The following is an 18,637-nucleotide window of genomic DNA, read 5'->3' as shown; positions in this document are numbered from 1 at the left end:
TCTGTGTCGGTGCGACATAAAGCAACTTGTCAAAAAAACAAAACAAACTTCATGCCATTAAAGAGTTTTCTTCTGTTAATTTCTTTTGGAGAAGTTTCCTACTGTTTTGTTTAAAAGAAAAAATGAAACAAGATGATTCTGTGAATGAATTCCAAAAGCCAGTTTGAGGCTCTTCAGATAGACGACTTATCTAGTGTTGTAAGTAACCAAGCTACAAATTATTCACCGGGCAAGTTGGCCATGCGGTTAGGGGCGTGCAGCTGTAAGCTCGCATCCGGGAGATAGTGGGTTCAAACCCCACTGTCGGCAGCCCTGAAGATGGTTTTCTGTGGTTTCCCATTTTCACACCAGGCAAATGCTGGGGCTGTACTTTATTTAAGGCCATGGCCGCTTCCTTCCCATTCCTAGGCCTTTCCTGTCCCATCGTCGACAGAAGACCTATCTGTGTCGGTGCGACGTAAAGCAAAAAGCAAACAAATTATTCAAAATGGACACAGTTGTTGAATATCCGTGGAGCTGATGGACATTATAAATACGACAGGATCTCTAGATCATGCTGTCTGTTCGTACTATATCACATAGTAATGCAGAGTGTGAACGAATTTTTAGCTGGATTAAGAACAGGACACAGTTTCAGTCATCGACATCCAATGGAACTCTGGAATCACGTATTCTATTAACTTTCTGAAGAAAGCAAAAAAAGCCAGAATTGTAGCTGTTAAATCAGAGCAAAGATGTGCATGTGATGGTGTATATAATGTAAATAATTTGGGTACATTATTACGTGCAGCAACATACTCTTTACTTCAAAGTTTTAATTAGTCATGTGCATGAACAAATTACAGTGTGTAAGTAGATTTCAATGATGCATTTTCAAGGTATTTGTGTTAGTTTAACTAAGGTGAAATACAGTAGAAGTCCGCAATAGCGAGTACGGCATATAACGAGAACTCCATTATAGCGACAATATATTTCTGTCCCTTCAAAATTCCTATATTAAACTGTTTGTCGTCCTTCGGTTATAGCGAGAGACCTATCGCTGACGCATCCGTTATTACGAGCGATGAAGCACGCGCGATTTTTCCGTTCCCAATATTTATGCACCCCAGCGATTATATTGCATGCGATCGATTACCTTTGGTATCGTTTCCCCCCTATGTCCACTAGCGTGTTTTCTTGTAGACATTCGAAGGCGCGAGGTCGGAGTTGATTAGTAATGCCCGTCGACTGCTGTTCCGTAAAGAAAATTCAAAATGAAAGAGGACAATTTCGTAATAAATGCATAAATAACGTGTCCGATAACAGTTGTTAACTCGTTAAAAGTAAGGGCTGACTAAATGACCACTTAATTTTAAGGCTAAATACTGCAATTTAGTAAGAATGGGATACATCTCGAGATAGGGTAGAGTGCATAATTGATTTCAGTTTATATTTTCTCGCGTCTGGATAAACTACGGAAAAGCTATTATGAACATTTATGGCGAGAAGTTTGTCATTTCTCTACTGGCGCTTGAAATGTGCTTTCATCATACGTATAATACGGATAAGTTAGGATAGGTGATGCTGTTTGAATAAGAAAACTGAAACGTTTGCTACAAAATGCGATCGATCATCTTCAGTGCTGTATAGTTTTCTCACTATGTGCATTTGCGAGCTCTCTTGTCGACATTCAAAGGCGATGTTGGAGTCGATTAGTAATACCCGTCGACTGCTATTCTCTTAAAAAAAAATTGAAATGAAAGAGGATAGCACGTTTTCGTAATAAATGCGTAAATGTGGCCGATAGCAGTTGTTAACTCGTTAAAAATAAAGACAGGTAAACGATCTCTTCATTTTAATGTTCTATACGGAAATTAAGTAAGTACCTGTGTGATACACCTCAAGATATGGCAGAGCACATCACTGATTTCAGAGGATAGTTCATATCTTCTCGCATCTAGTTAAATTTTGTAAAGGCTATTTACATGTAAATTTTTAGCGAGGAGGTTATCATTTCTCTACATGCGTTTCAAATATGTTTTCATGATACATATACGGTTAGGTTAGGTGACGCCGTTTGAAGAAGAAAACTGAAGTGTTTGCCACAGAGACCTCTGGAGTGATACCGTATTTATCTGAATCCAAGACTTTTTTTTTTTTTCTCTCAGAATCGCATGCGAAAACTCAAGGGTTGTCTTGCATTCGCGGCCTAACAGTAAGTTAATGGATACCACTGGCAACTACCGCGGTAACTACGCTGCTTCTTTTCACCCCCGCACACTTGACGCTTAGTAAAATTAAGTTTTATAGACAGCAGGAATATTTTCGTGATGGAGAGTCGTATTGTCAAGATACGTGGAAAAGGTATTGCCGGCAAATTGTCAACAGGTTCTCGTCGATATTATGATGCCAATTTTAAGTTAATGGTTATTAAACACTCGGAAATGTAAAGTAATTGTGCTGCCACAAGAAAATACAGCATACGCCTAACTAAAGCCAATATTTGGCGTTACAGTGAAGACGGAGCTAAAAAAAATGCGTACTGTACAAAAAATGCATTCAGTGGTCCGCAACAAGGACGCTTAAAGAAGTCGAAGATGAAATTGTGAGGTATCTGCACGAAAATCGCAAGGGTGGAATGGCCATATCGTGTCGCAATAAACTCGTTCGTTGACTTTCAACGTCCGCGATTAGGCCTATACAATGCTAGGCGGCAAGCGAGACGTGCGTGTAGCGGTAGCCGGTTATATCTGACGCTGTGTAAAAGTAAGTTTTATGGACAGCAAGAATAATTTCCTGATGGATCGTCGTATTGTAGAGCCGCACGGAATAGGTATTGCCGGCAAGTTTTCAACGGGTTCTCTTTGGTATTATTATACCAACTATAAGTTAATGGCCATTAAACCCGCGGAAATAAAGAATAATTTGCAGCCGCAAAAAAAAAAAATTACGGCATGACGAAAGCCAATGTTCGGCATCTAAAAATAGTCTGAAATGCGTGGGCCTACGGTACAACAAAGGCATTCATATGATTTTACAAAATACTTTTTGAGCCTGATTTAAATTTTTTGAAGAAAAAATTGGGGTTCGTCTTGGATTCGGTGAAATACGGTACTATATTTTTTCAGAATGAAATTAAACATACACTTTCACGTAGTATCGAATTTCGAGAAATAACAAGTAAGCCGTTAGTGTGGATATCATCTGCGGAAACGCAAGTTTTGAACAATCTGATTGCCATTCCATACCGAATTTTAATGTGTATGGGTTTTTCCGACTTTTATACAAAAATCGGATATAACGACAATCCGCTATAGCGAGTGAATTTTTCGCTGTTATTAATTCTCGCTATAACGCACTTCTACTGTATTTTATTCCTTATAATGTCATTAATTTTGTCATGTTTTGCCGCATTCTGATGTGTTGGGGTTCCGTGTATTTCGACGTAAGGGGATTTTAATTTTACTGATAGGTCATTTGGAATGTTGGCATCTATGTACAAGGAATGCACCAAGCAAGTGGCTGCGTGGTTTTGAGTCATGTATCAGCTTGCATTCGGGAGATGGTAGGTTCGAACCCTACTGCCGGCAGCTCTGAAGATGGTTTTCTGTGTTTTCCCATTTTCACACCAGCCAAATGCTGGAGTTGTACCATAATTAAGGCCACAGTCCCTTTCTTTCCACTCGCGATCGTCACCGTAAGACCTACCTGTGAGTTGGTGTGACGTAGAGAAAATTGTAAAAAAAAAAAATATACATTGAATGTTGTATATAACAATCCTTCAGTAAATATTTACCCCATTGACCATCATGTCTTGATGGGTTTCAGCTAGTAGTAGTAATAATAATAATAAATAAATGACTCTAACTTCTCCCTTTAATATTGATAACAATTTTTTAAGATTATGTTCATAAATTTTGAAAATCACCCTACCCCACACACAACTGACGGAGCTTTGCTGAGAGTAAATATTGTTCAAAATTGTCTTCTGGTGAAATGTGTGCATGCACTCCCATAGTTGTAATTTATCATTTCTCTTCAGATATCGTCACTGGAGCAGTATGCATTTAGAGCCTTTTCTGATGCACTTGAGAGTATTCCTATGGCCTTAGCTGAGAACTCGGGACTCTCTCCTGTTCATACATTGACAGAGGTGAAAGCACGGCAACTGAAGGAAAAGAATCCAGCTCTTGGCATTGACTGTATGCTGAAAGGCACAATGGGTTAGTATTATGTATATTAACGTTGATCCTTACTGTTTTTCCTCTTTTTGCATTGAAAATGATTGCAGCCAAATTATCCATAGCTATTTTTCCTATTTGAGAGAGAATTTCTCTCTTTTCATACTTGACTGAGAAATCTGTCGCTAATTAAACATATGTTCAAACTAAGCATGTCCGTAAAATTTAACTTTCAGAAAGCAATATAAAGCAAGGTTTCCTTCCAGTATTTCCACTTTGAATCCTAGCATTTGTTGTGCTTTCAAAGATTGCTGTGCATTCATGATAAACATTTGAATAGTGGTGGTGAAAATATAAGCTACACCACGAAATACTGACAAACTAGCAAAATGTATAGCAACTGTATTCTTATAATGTATAGCAACTGTATTATTCTTCTTCATTCAAGACTTTATTCTGCTGGTGTAGGGTCCGCTTGACGGCACAGAGGCCAGTACATGCCGAAGTATCGTATTGGTACATAATTTAGCAATTTAAGTCCAACGAGGAAAGATCTTACTTGGTTACATCTATAGACAAGGTGTCCGGGTTAAAGGTATGATAATATAAAATTTAATAACTCGAGAAATGGAGATATTTATTGGTGGTTTGTTTCCACAACTAGGGTAACTCAAAATGTTTTCTGTGTTCACTTGCGGTGGCGGTGGTACCGCGTGCACATAACTGCATTGTTCACGAGAAGCGCTCCGGTAACCATGTGGACTCGACAATAGAAGGTGTTCTGTGTGCTTTCGCTCGCGGAGATAAAATCCGTTACACTGGTACAGCGTAGATTTTGGCGAGTATGGACTGTTACCAACTGATGATGTTCCCACTTATGTAACGATCATGAAATAGGATAGGCGGCCTTCGAGAATCTGGGACCTTGCTGTCGATGTCGGGCCGCCACGCCTAGCACGCAGTTTCAGAGGCTACTGTTGATTTAATCCGCGAGTCCTTCAAGCGGAGCCCTCTTAAGTCAATTCGACAAGCAAGTAGGTAGTTACAGTTACCTCGTCGTACAGTACACGTTGTCGTCTACAAAAGGTTGCACCTACGGGGGGCGTACAAACTGTAGCTTCGTCAGAAAATCAAACCTTAGGACAGGCCACTATGGAAGGCATTCGTGGAGACAATTCTGGCAAAAATTGATGGAAACGAGGCATTCCCTGATTCGGTCTGTTTCTCGGACGAGGCTACATTCCATATGTCCAGCATGGTAAACAAGCACAATTGCCGCATATGGCGATCTGAACCCTCCCTCACATAGTGATAGAGTTGGACCGGGACTCGCCGAACGTGAATGTGTGGTGTGGATTGTTGAAGGACAGGGTTATTGGCCCATTGTTCTTCGCGGAGCCTACAGTTAATGGAATACGTTACCTAGACATGTTAGAGCATTATGTTGTGCCACAACTTCCTCGTGACATGATCTTTCAGTAAGATGGTGCACCATGCCATTATGCGGAAGTTGTGAGGAATTTCTTGAATCGTGAGTTCCCAGATCGCTGGATTGGGAGAGGTAGTCCATCAATTGCTTGGCCCCCTAATGCCACTTGCTTTTTTTCCTGTGGGAGTTTGTCAAGAATCAGGTGTACCAGACACCAGTTCGTGATCTACCAGATCTGCGTCATCGCATTCATGCAGCTATCGCAAATATTACGCCTACAATGCTGCAGAACACTTGGAGAGAAGTGGAATATCGATTAGATGTCTGTCGCGCCACTAGTAGTGCCCATATTGAGGTTTATTAGGTATGTAAGCAAACATTTTGAGTTACCCTACTTGTAGAAACAAACCCCAAGTAAATATCTCCACTACTTCTCAAGTTATTATATTATTATTCCTTTAACCTGGACACCTCGTATATAAAGGAACATGTCCTGACTGACTGACTGACTGACTGATTCATCATTGCCAAGCCGAAACTACTGGACATAATGAAATGAAATTTTGAGGATAGATTTGTATTACAATGTAGATGATCGCTAAGGGAGGATTTTTTGATATTCTGTCACCAAGGGGGTGAAAAGGTGGTGAATTTTTAAAATGAGTGTATGTGTATCTTCATAGGATATAAACTTCATGGTTCTGATCCGTATTGAATTGTAATTACAATATAATTATTAAATTAATGTTGTAATGGTCCACCTTTCAATATAATATGCAATATTCTAAATTACATTAATTAGGGACTAGTTTCGGCTGGGGCTGGCCATCTTCAGCCTTAATGTAAAACATCTAATAACTAAACAAATGTACATGCACACAATTGGCATAAATCAAATGGAACAAATATATACAAATTGACATTAAAAACTGGGATGAAATTATGAGTAAATTTGAGAATCCTCATACTCAAGATGCAAGATGCACAAACTTTCCACCATAACCCTACGACTTTTGAATGCAAGTAAACAAACACCTAATAGAAATCAAAAACTTGTATAATACCGCACATACAGTATCTGGGTAATGGCAAAATGCACAGCCCGACAAAACCGCAAACAAGAAGAAGAAGAAGAAGAGATATCAGGTGTTTGGCTGATACTGTACTTAGCAATAAAGCACAAGGAGGAGACGTTATCAAGTGATTCAGTGTTTGTCTTGCTCGAGTTCGTTATTTCACGGTTATTGTCTTACACCTGCGTTTGTTGTTGGAGTTGTGAAAGTTATTGTCGCTGATTCGTCACATTTATTTTTGTTATTTGTTACGTTTTTTGTTCTTGTTATTTGAGTCAACTGTCAAAGTGAATCGCCGCGATCTTCCTTTCCCGTCATGTGTATTTGTTAATAATTCTTTATTGTTTTCCTACTAATAATGGGAAAAAAAAGGAAAGAAAAACTTTCACTATGGATGAGAAAGTTTGAATATTAGAAAAGGTTGATAGTACCGCGGAACACGTTTCTTTGGGATGCGAATTGCAGCTTCCTGTATGTACGCTGTATACAGTTGTAAAAAACAGAGGAAGCATTACATCAAGTGCTTCAGAATGCGGACCAAACTCCAAGAAAAGGAAGTATGTGTCATACTGCAAATACGAGAAAATGGAAAGAGGCACAGGCATTCCAATTGATGGTGTGCTCTTAAGGGAAAAGGCATTTAAAGTGGCAAACATTCTTGGCATTGAAAATTTCAGCGAGTCCAATGGCTCGATCGAGCGATTTAGGAAATGGTATAACCTGACCTATAAAACTGTTTGTGGAGAATCTAATGCTGTTAGTGATGAAACTGTGGAAGAATGGATCGATAGAAGATTGCAGAAGCTGACCAAGGATTATGAACCCAGGAACATTTTTAACCTACATGAAACTGGACTCTCAGTGTGTTGCCCAGCAAGACTAAGGCATTGAAAGGACCAATCAGCCTGACCAGTATAGTTTGTAAAATTCTGGAGAGTTTAATATCGAAGTACATCAGAGGGATATGTGATGATAAAAATTGGTTCATGAGGAGCCAGTATGGATTTAGAAAGAAATTTTCTTGTGAGGCACAACTGGTGGGATTTCAGCAGGACATATCAGATCAGTTGGATTCAGGAGGTCAGTTAGATTGCATAGCCATAGATCTTTCCAAAGCCTTTGATAGAGTGGAACATGGAATATTATTAAAGAAATTGGAGGGAATAGGATTGGACGTAAGGGTTACACGTTGGATAAAAGCATTTCTAAATTCAAGGGTTCAGAAAGTCAAAGTAGGAAATAATGTATCTCAGGAAGAGAAAGTTTGGAAGGGAATTGCACAGGGTAGTATAATCGGTCCGTTACTTTTCTTAATATACGCAAATGATTTAGGGAACAATATAACATCAAAAATAAGATTGTATGCAGATGACATAATTGTTTATAGAGAAATAAATATCATTGAGGATTGTTCAGAATTGCAAAGGGACCTTGAAAGTATCCAACAATGGGTTGAAGAAAATAATATGAAGGTTAATGGAGGCAAATCAACTGTTACAACTTTTACAAACAGGAGCTTTAAAACTGAATTTGAATATACTTTGGATGAGGTAGTTATCCCAAAAGATGGCAAGTGCAAATACTTAGGTGTGAGATTTGAAAGTAATTTGCACTGGAAGGATCATATTGATGACATTGTTGGGAAAGCATACAGATCATTACATGTCATAATGAGGCTACTTAAAGGATGCAACAAAGAATTAAAAGAAAAAAGTTACTTGAGTATGGTTCGTCCATTATTGGAATATGCAAACAGTGTTTGGGATCCTCACCATGAATACCTAATAAAAGAAATAGATAGTGTGCAGAGGAAAGCAGCAAGATTTGTAACAGGGTATTTCAGGAGAAAGAGTAGTGTATCAGAAATGTTAAAGGAACTTGGGTGGGAAACTTTAAGTAAGAGAAGGGAGAAAACTAGACTTACAGGATTATATAGAGCCTATACAGGAGAAGAAGCATGGGGAGATATCCGTGAGAGGCTTCAGTTGGAAAATAATTATATCGGCAGGACTGACCACAAATATAAAATTAGAAGGAATTTTAGCAGAAGCGATTGGGGTAAATTTTCATTCATTGGGAAGGGTGTGAAGGAGTGGAACAGTTTACCAGGGGTAGTGTTTGATCCTTTTCCAAAATCTGTACAGATATTCAAGAAGAGAATAAACAGCAACAGAGAAAATAAATGAAGTGTTAGAGGGCATTCGACCAGTGCAGGTTATTGTAAATAAAAAAAATGTGTGTGAATAAATTAATTCCATCCCCTGGTCTAAGGAGTTTGGACAGCCAAAGTAGGGGACTGCCTGTAGGGGTGAAGTACAGTGGGGACTTCGAGGGCCCTGGGACCGCTACGGTAGCTGTGAAGGCCCTTCAGGAACTCTGAAAAGTGGTGGCAAAAGGGGCTCTGGTTAAGACGCAGCTGGTCGTTATGCTACTTAGGATCCAGAACGGGTAAAAAAAAAAAAAAAAAAAAAAAAGTAAATAAATAAATAAATGCAATGTAAATATTAATCTTATACCAGTTGTATAGTATCATTTGAAGAAGTAATTCCACATACTGTATATCAGTTGACTATATTTGTAAGTAGTACAGGAGATATTATAAGTAGAATTTTGTAAACAATATAAATTTATTAAGGACGAGCTGTGTGTTTAATAGAGAACATTGTTAGCGTAAATTGTATAATATTGTATTATAGGAAAAATTTTCTTCTCTTGTTAATTTAATATTTAGTGCTTGACAATAATGTATTTTAGTGTACCATTTGCCACCGAGGTAGACACCTCATTTGCAAATAAAGAGATTTTGAATTTTGATTTGATTTGAGATAAATGGCATGGTGGGAAGCACAGCAAGATGAGGCTCACAGTGATGTTGGGATCCCATGCTGATGGCTCTGAGAAGCTCCACTCCTATGTGATAGGGAAATCTAAAAAGCCTCATTGCTTCAAGATGTGCGATCATTACCTGCTTCCTGCGATGTCAACCATAAAGCTTGGAATACCTCAGAACTTTTCCAAAAGCAGTTAATTGCTCTTGATTCAGAAATGGTTGCGCAAAATAGGAAGATTTTTCTTTTCATCAACCGATGTCCTGCACATCCCGTGGATGTTAATTTGAGGAGTGTGCAGTTAGAATTTCTGCCTGCAAACTGCACAAGCAAGCTACAACCTATGGGTTTAGGGGTTATTCACTCCTTTATCACTTTATAAGAAGAATCTGGTGCAGCGAATTTTATTCCTTATGGATGCTGGAAAGGATCCATCATCATTTAAAGTTTCAATCCTGGATGTGCTTCACTTCATTACAAAGTCTTGGAAAGCTGCGAAGCAAACCACCATCTCAAATTGTTTCTTGAAAACAGGATTTTTCAAGAATCATCCCGAATCTCAGCTGGAAGAAGAAGAAGAAGAAGAAGAAGAAGAAGAAGAAGAAGAAGGAGGCTTGCTACCTGATGTATGGAGAATGTTGCAGTCAGACTGCACTACTGAAGATTTTCTTCGGGTAGATGATTCTGTGATCACTGCAGACGAAAGAAGTGTGGAGGAGTTGGTTGCTGAGCAAACAGCAGCAGAGTCTCCCACCAGTAACAGTGATGAAGCAGAGGGAGACAGTGAAGTAATGCCTACCAGTGCTGATGCAAGTGCAGCAGTGGATGTTTTATGCAGGTATCTGTCATCTGTACAGGGGGGGGGGGTGAAAATAATGTTCATAACCTTTATGGCCTTTGAAAACAAATGTTATAAGAAATAAGAAGTGTAAACAGAGAATGATTCTGGACTATTTTGGTCGGAAGCAGTGATTGTGTAGTTTCCTATCTGGAATACATTTGTGTTAATGTTGTAAATACAGGTACTTTAACTGTTTGGCTAAACAGAAAATACTACATGATTGAAAAGTTAGCCACCTGCAAACAATTTACAGGAATAATTGACTCGCAGAGCATGACAGAACTCCCCCTCCCAAGGTGACGGTCATCAGGCTGACGATGCTCCAAACATGCTATATAACCTTACCTGTTACTGTCTACCCCTGAAATTAAATTTAGGTAACATGCCAGGTTTTCACTCCATGAGTAAAAGTGATCATAGTTTAACTATTAAATTTACTGAGAATTAAAGTTTATCGGAAAATCCTAACATTACTCACAATATACAATTACATTTCCTTCTTGCCCATTTCACAAACAACATAATATATATTAAAGTATGAAGGCTTTCACGGCCGGTGTCAATATAATAAAAGTCTTCCGGGCTGTTATGCTGTGGTCCACTCCTCTCGCTTCTCCCAGATGTTTCGAACACTGCGGTAGTCATCTTCTGTGGCGTCGTGTAGATACTCTCTCCTGTATCCCGCTGGCGACTGCGAAAGTTGTTTGGGAAGCAGCTGTATTTATATGTAAGTGTGTGGCCTCCAATTGGTTCGCGCTGTGCAGTCTGACATCTGATGGACTATCTGAAAGCACGACCTCCGATTGGGTCGCGCCAAGCAGCCTGATGTTTGGTTGGCTATCTGAGCACACGACCTCTGATTGGTTCGCGCCGGGAATGGATTCTGACTGGGTCACTCCGAGAAGTCTGTCGTCTGATTGAATCTCGGAGTGCACGACCTCCGATTGGGTCGTGCTGAGCAATGGATCCTCTGGTTGGTTGACTGTAATGTCCCTGATCTTAGTAAACTTCGGCCGTACGTTATATAAAGGGGTGTACCAGGCCTTGCCGAGTTTCAGTCCTTCCTCCTTCCTATTAAAATTATCCGGATGTTTATGTATTTCGATTGCTTCCCTGTAGAAACAGGCGTGAAAGTGGGGATGTTGTGGCCAGTATGTCAGTATCCTCGTAACGGATCTCATGCTTTCCGTCAAGCAGTGCATGTTCCGCTACTGCTGATTTGTCGTATTGCCCCAAGCGACAATTCCTTTTGTGCTCCGTCAGGCGAGTATTGACAATTTTGCCAGTCGTGCTGAGCACGACCCGATCAGAGATCCAATCAGACGGCAGACTTCTCGAAGCGACCCAGTCAGAATCCATTCCCGGCGTGAACCAATCAGAGGTCGTGTGCTCAGATAGCCAACCAAACGTCAGGCTGCTCGGCGCAACCCAGTCGGAGGTCGTGCTTTCAGATAGTCCATCAGATGTCGGATTGCACAGCGCGAACCAATTGGAGGCCACACACTTACATATAAATGCAGCTGCTTCCCAAGCAACTTTCGCAGTCGCCAGCGGGATACAGGAGAACGTATCTACATGACGCCACAGAAGATCCCACTATCGGCAGCCCTGAAAATGGTTTTCCGTGGTTTCCCATTTTCACACCAGGCAAATGCTGGGGCTGTACCTTAAGGCCACGGCCGCTTCCTTCCAACTCCTAGGCCTTCCCTGTCCCATCGTCGCTATAAGACCTATCTGTGTCGGTGCGACGTAAAGCCCCTAGCAAAAAAGAAAAAAGAAGACTACCGCAGCAGTAGTCGAAACGTCTGGGAGAAGCGAGAGGAGTGGACCACTGCATAACAGCCCAGAAGATTTTTATTATATTGACACCGGCCGTGAAAGCCTTCATACTTTAATGACCCACCTGTACTGGGAGGATATTTATCGTTTAAGTTGTCAATTTGAAACGCTTCGCAAGAGGAAATCCCATCTACTGTGCTCTCTTACATTTTTACTCCGCTGCCGCGACACCTGTGTTATTCCACAATTTCTTCAACAGAAGAGACTTTTTTCAACTCCTTCGGCACACAGAATTTATAACAGCACGGAACAAGCTCTTCTTAGGGAACGTATTCATTTTACTCGTAAATAACTGGCCCTCAATGATGAACGGCTTTTATCACTACATTTGACGACAGGCAACTCGATGCACTGGAGTGACTGGGACCGAATTGACAGGATTACTTACAACACCATGGAACATCAGGAGAAGAAGGATATGCTACAGCAGAAGAAAAAGTACGAACGCGTAAGTGGCAATATGAGGACGAGGGATCCGATCGACAGAGTGGATACTGCCCAGACAGTCGTTAATTTATCTAACCGTTGTTTAACAGAAGATGAAACTACTGTTCTTGCAAAAGGAGGCAATTTTGCTGTTACACCGGCGACCATCCCAATAGAAGATATCATTTCCAACATAGAATCAGGAATACGTCAGTTGCCACCAGAGGTTTCCGAGGAAATACGTAACGACTGTTCCAAGATACTCTGCAAGGCCAAGTTACCAATACGTAATCCTACCAAGAACGAGGGGCTTGCGCTAAAGAATTTAAAAGCCGACGAAAGTATTATCATATTAGCAGCTGACAAAGGTAATGCTACTGTTATCTTGAACACCGTGGATTATGAACATAAGATCAAAGAACTTCTTGATCCATCGATCTACAAAAAAATTCCCCGTGATCCGACTATGAGTATCCTGCGCAATACCAATACTCTGATTAAGAAATCTTCTATTTCACCAGAACAGAAGAAGCTGAAGAAATCAGAAGCCTTGTGTCCAAGACTATATGGTCTTCCTAAGGTCCATAAGTCAGGCGTCCCTCTTCGTCCCATCGTTAGTACCATTGGCTCTCCAACTTATGAAGTCTCAAAATATTTAAGCAATTTACTGAAACCTTACGTAGGGACTAAGGACTCGCACGTCAGAGACTCGGCCCATTTCATAAACAGATTGTGACACTTGCGAGTACAACCGGGGGATGTACTCGTTAGTTTTGTCGTCTTGCTTTTCACTATGGTACCAATCAAGGATACTCTTGAACATATTCAACATCTCTTTGCAGAGGAGACAATCGTTTTATTTGAGCATGTACTTACGACGACATTTTTCCAGTGGAAACATGAATTTTATGAACAGACAGACGGTGTTGCCTTGGGAAGCCCACTTAGCCCTGTTATAGCTAATTTTTATATGGAGTTCTTTGAAGAGGAAGCCCTGCAGACTGCTGTAAATGAACCCAGCTGTTGGTTCCGCTTTGTGGATGACACTTTTGTGGTATGGGGACATGGAAAGGAGGCACTTGACGGTTTTCTTACACATCTGAACAGTATTCATCCTCGTATACAATTCACTGTGGAGAAGGAAAAGGAAGGAGAATTAGCTTTCCTGGACGTGCTGGTGAAGAGGAAGAATGATGGATCCCTAGGGCATCAAGTATACCGGAAACCAACACACACAGACCGATACTTAAATAAAAATTCTAATCACCATCCTGGCCAGAAGCGCGCCATGATGAAGACTTTGGTGGATCGCGCCCTTCGTGTCTGTGAACCAGAGTACATCGAGAAGGAACTACGGCATCTTGATCTAGCCTTACAAACCAATGGCTACACAGTACAAGAGGTCAGGAGAGCACTCCACCCCAGAAGACAGCCAGCGAATAGTAAGCGAGAAGAACCCAGAAAGAAGGGTATCGCTTATTTGCCGTATATACAGGACGTCGCGGATTGTATTGGAAGGCTCCTTGAACATCACGAAGTTAAAACCATTTTTCAGCCGACCCAACAGCTACGAAACATGTTACGTTCTGCCAAAGATCCACGTGACCCTCTAACATCTCCTGGGGTCTATAGGATACCGTGCAGCTGTGGAGCTGTTTATATTGGCACGACTGGCAGAAGTGTCAACACTCGCCTGACGGAGCACAAAAGGAATTGTCGCTTGGGGCAGTACGACAAATCAGCAGTAGCGGAACATGCACTGCTTGACTGAAAGCACGAGATCCGTTACGAGGATACTGACATACTGGCCACAACATCCCACTTTCACTTCCGTCTCTACAGGGAAGCAATCGAAATACATAAACATCCGGATAACTTTAATAGAAAGGAGGAAGGACTGAAACTCAGCAAGGCCTGGTACACCCCTTTATATAACGTACGGTCGAAGTTTACTAAGATCAGGGACATTACAGTCAACCAACCAGAGGATCCATTGCTCGGCACGACCCAATCGGAGGTCGTACACTCCGAGATCCAATCAGACGACGGACTTCTCGGAGCGACCCAGTCAGAATCCATTCCTGGCGCGAACCAATCAGAGGTTGTGTGCTCAGATAGCCAACCAAACGTCAGGCTGCTCGGCGCGACGCAATCGGAGGTCGTGCTTTCATCCATCGGATGTCGGATTGCACAGCGCGAACCAATTGGAGGCCACACACTTACATATAAATACAGCTGCTTCCCAAACAACTTTCGCAGTCGCCAGCAGGATACAGGAGAGCGTATCTACACGACGGCACAGAAGATGACTACCGCAGCAGTAGTTGAAACGTCTGGGAGAAGCGAGAGGAGTGGACCACGGCATAACAGCCCGGAAGATTTTTATTATATATAACATAATATATAATTCTGTACCAATCGCTTTAAAATTTACTCTGTACATATACCTCATGTGGTATCCCTTATAAAAGATTCAAACACACATTATTTTCACTCAACATATTAATTAGTAAGGACAAGGTGCCTCAACTAGCGTTATGATTTGAAACCAGTTACAGTGAAACTGTTAAGAAGTTTTTCAAGGGACCAAAAAAAAAAAATCTTAAGCAGGAAACTTCTTAAAACGGGTTATGCCCGAAAACTTATTCTGTATTTTGACATACATGTGAAACACACAGCCAACAGATTTCCTTGTTTGTGAACAATACCGAAATAGTCATATATATGAGAGCTGCTAAAAGAAAGCCACAATAAAAATACAGTATTAGATTATCATGACATGTATTTTTATAATAATGTTATTTGTTTTACGTCCCACTAACTACTTTTAAGGTCTTCGGAGACGCCGAGGTGCCGGAATTTAGTCCCGCAAGAGTTCTTTAACGTGCCAGTAAATCTACCGACACGGGCTGTCGTATTTGAGCACCTTCAAATACCACCGGACTGAGCCAGGATCGAACCTGCCAAATTGGCGTTAGAAGGCCAGCGCCTTAACCGTCTGAGCCACTCAGCCCGGCACATTTTTAGAGATAAAGTAAAATACTCTAATTGAACATACTGTATTATAAAAATTCTTGACAAGAGAAAGGAACATATTATATAAAACCTTGCACAAGAGATAAAAGAAATACTAAGAACATTAAAACGGTAGATGGTGACCGTACTGCAACCGTTAGGGCTTTAGTCGTCGCACCAAATTAAGTATGAACCAGCTCTGAACACATCAGGCGACAAAATGAAACTGGCCCCAAAAATTGGGCAACAAAAATAAGGCTTACATTAGGTATATCAAGGCAGTATTACTTAATTTGGTTTCACAAACAGATGTACAGGTGGAACATTTCGATGAGAATCGCCAGAAGTCACTTACCAGGCTTGAAGTCTCATCCTCCCTACTTTCATAAGATCACCGGCTGAATTCGTAGAGCAATATGGGTAATGGAATGTCCGATAAAGAAATAAAATAGGCACTATCTAAAAATAATGAAAGTAGGATTCTATAATATGAAAGGAATATGCTAATTTTTGTAAATGAGAAGAATCTCTGTTCAAGTATAGATTCTAAACATATTTATTATAATGATATGAACCACACAAATAATGTTGTATCTCAACATATGAGTAAAAGAAACAATTAAACTGATACCATTATATACATTATATGCCTTCTTTTCTTGAAATTGTCTTGCCATAATTAATTCTTGATGTACACCAATTCATTCGATCAACATACACTGATACATGATATTAAAATAAATGGGTATTGAATTTATTTGTTAAACTCTCGTCACAAATGGATATTAAATATGGTTCCAGGGCCCTGTTTCATAAAACATATTTCACTAATATTATTAGTAAAAACCAATAATATTAACTAATAATATTAGTATTGTGTTTCATAAAATTATTAGTTAATAATATTAGTTATTAGTTTATGAGTCTAAATTATTAGTAGATGTTCCTAATAATATTAGTAAATTGTTTCATAGACAACATAACTAATAAAATTTACTCATATTATTGGGATTATTTCTATTGGTGTATTTTGACTCATATTTCATATTATTAGTGAAACCAAAGTGTGTGGTATATTGATATATTGGCATAAAATTGTGAAGATCAGTGAAATGGTTGACTCTGATTCAAATAGTGATGAGGAGAGAGTTTATATTCGCCGTCCAAGAACTTTTAGACCAAGAACAGCCTATACTGATATGGAACAATCATATGAATACAATGAGAGATTTAGGTTAGATTACAGAACATTTGAATATGTGCTTGATAGGATTGGTAATATCTTAGAATCTCCCACTGCAAGGAATGAAGCACTAACCTCAAAACAGCAGCTTCAGATTGCACTACACTGGTTAGGTAGTGGTGCACAGTATCATTGTATTTCTGATATGCATGGTGTTTCAAAAGCAACAGTCTGCAGAGTTGTGCACCGAGTTGTGACTGCGATAAATAACACTCTTCTTCAGGATGTTGTATGTTGGCCAGCTGACTGTGGTGAAGTAGTTGCCAGATTCACTGAACTTGGTGGTATTCCTTTAATTTGTGGAGTACTTGATGGAACACTTATCAAAATTGATGCACCAAGTGCATATGAACCGGCATTTGTTGATCGACATGGGAAACATTCCTTGAATGTTCTGCTAGTATGTGGGCCAAATTTAGAATTCTACTATGTATGTGCAAACTGGCCTGGCAGTGTCAGCGATACTAGGGTTCTAAGATTAAGTGGCTTGAACAATAGGATGGCTAATGGCTAGAGACCTTTCCCTGGTGCAGTTCTGCTTGGAGACTCCATCTATCCTTTAAAATCTTGGCTCATACCACCAGTAATCCGAGATTTTGCTAGTCAGTCTCAACAAAGATTTTTAAGAGCACATAAAAAAACAAGGAGGGTTATAGAGTGTGCAATAGGATTCCTTAAAGAAAAATTTCCTGTCCTTAGCATTGGTATGCGATTAAATCCCACCTTTGCTTGTTAAGTTATCAATGCTTGTGTAGTACTTTGTAACCTGTCAAGACGTCTAGATAACTACATGGCTCCTGAAATGGAAGAGGATCATTTGGAGCAAGAGGATATTCAGGAGGGTGAGGAGGTTCCAGTCCAGGCTCAAGAAAAACTGCAATTCCTTTACGACCACTTCGTGTGAACAGACATTGTGATGCATAAAAGACAAATCATATGAACACCCAACACAGTAATTTTGTGCTTTTTATGATTTTTATTTACACTTTTTACATCTGAGGCTGAACTACAACAAAGTTACCATCATTGTTTTCTACAATTAAATATTCGTTTGGTACAGAAAGTTCTTTTCCCACGTTCCTGAACACCACTTGTGAGGGGTGAATGCTCAATATTGAGTAAATTTTCCTTCTCCCACACCTCCAGCTCCAGCTTCCGGACTTCAAGTTGAAGCTTCCGTTTTTTGAGGGACTCTATTTCTTTAGTTTCCTCGGGATGCTGGACGAGTACCCTCTTCTTGACAGTACCTATAAAAAAAGGAGAAAATTAGGTGAAAGTTAAGACTTACAGTTAAGCTAATTTATATTGGCTAATGTTTAATAATTTATTCCCACTATTGATCTCAGGGTACCCATTTTATGGACAAATTTAATCTTTCAATTTAAGACTGTACCCCAGATGCAATGATCGAGAGAGACTGATATTAGATGCGACGTGAGTCATACGCAGCGAGTAGTAGTTTGAGAGAGAGATGGAGACAGATAGAGTGCGCACGTGTGGTAGCGAAAGACATTTAATGAAAAAGACATACCGGTACTTGTGGTAACCGCTTAAAGGAGGCAGTGCAAGAGACGTGTGATGTATCTAGTATTACATGTGGTGTAGCTTAAAATTCACTCTTAATGAAACGTAATTCCAGACCTTGATAGAAAAATTAAATGTTCATAGATAATAACTTTTTCCCATTGATTTGTGATTGCCTTGGGGGAGCCCGCCAACCTTCAGAGGCTGCATCCCCAAATAAATACGGAGGGCCCCAGCCAGGGTTATGAGTGAAGTCCAC

The 18,637-nt window shown here is 40.1% G+C and overlaps 1 protein-coding gene across 1 annotated transcript in view; it reads left to right on the top strand.

The window, feature by feature from the left end:
• The window catches only part of CCT5 (chaperonin containing TCP1 subunit 5), a 205,039-nt gene that overhangs the window by 169,531 nt on the left and 16,871 nt on the right, over positions 1-18,637 (top strand). Inside the window, exon 9 of the mRNA XM_067147554.2 lies at positions 4,022-4,202. Within this exon, the coding sequence (XP_067003655.1) occupies positions 4,022-4,202 (181 nt within the window). The remainder of the gene's footprint in view (positions 1-4,021; positions 4,203-18,637) is intronic.

The sequence above is a fragment of the Anabrus simplex genome, chromosome 5 (assembly GCF_040414725.1).
Source record: "Anabrus simplex isolate iqAnaSimp1 chromosome 5, ASM4041472v1, whole genome shotgun sequence".
Classification (NCBI taxonomy): domain Eukaryota; kingdom Metazoa; phylum Arthropoda; class Insecta; order Orthoptera; family Tettigoniidae; genus Anabrus; species Anabrus simplex.
Note: the sequence above shows the minus strand (reverse complement) of the source record. Positions and strands in the feature narration are given on the sequence as shown.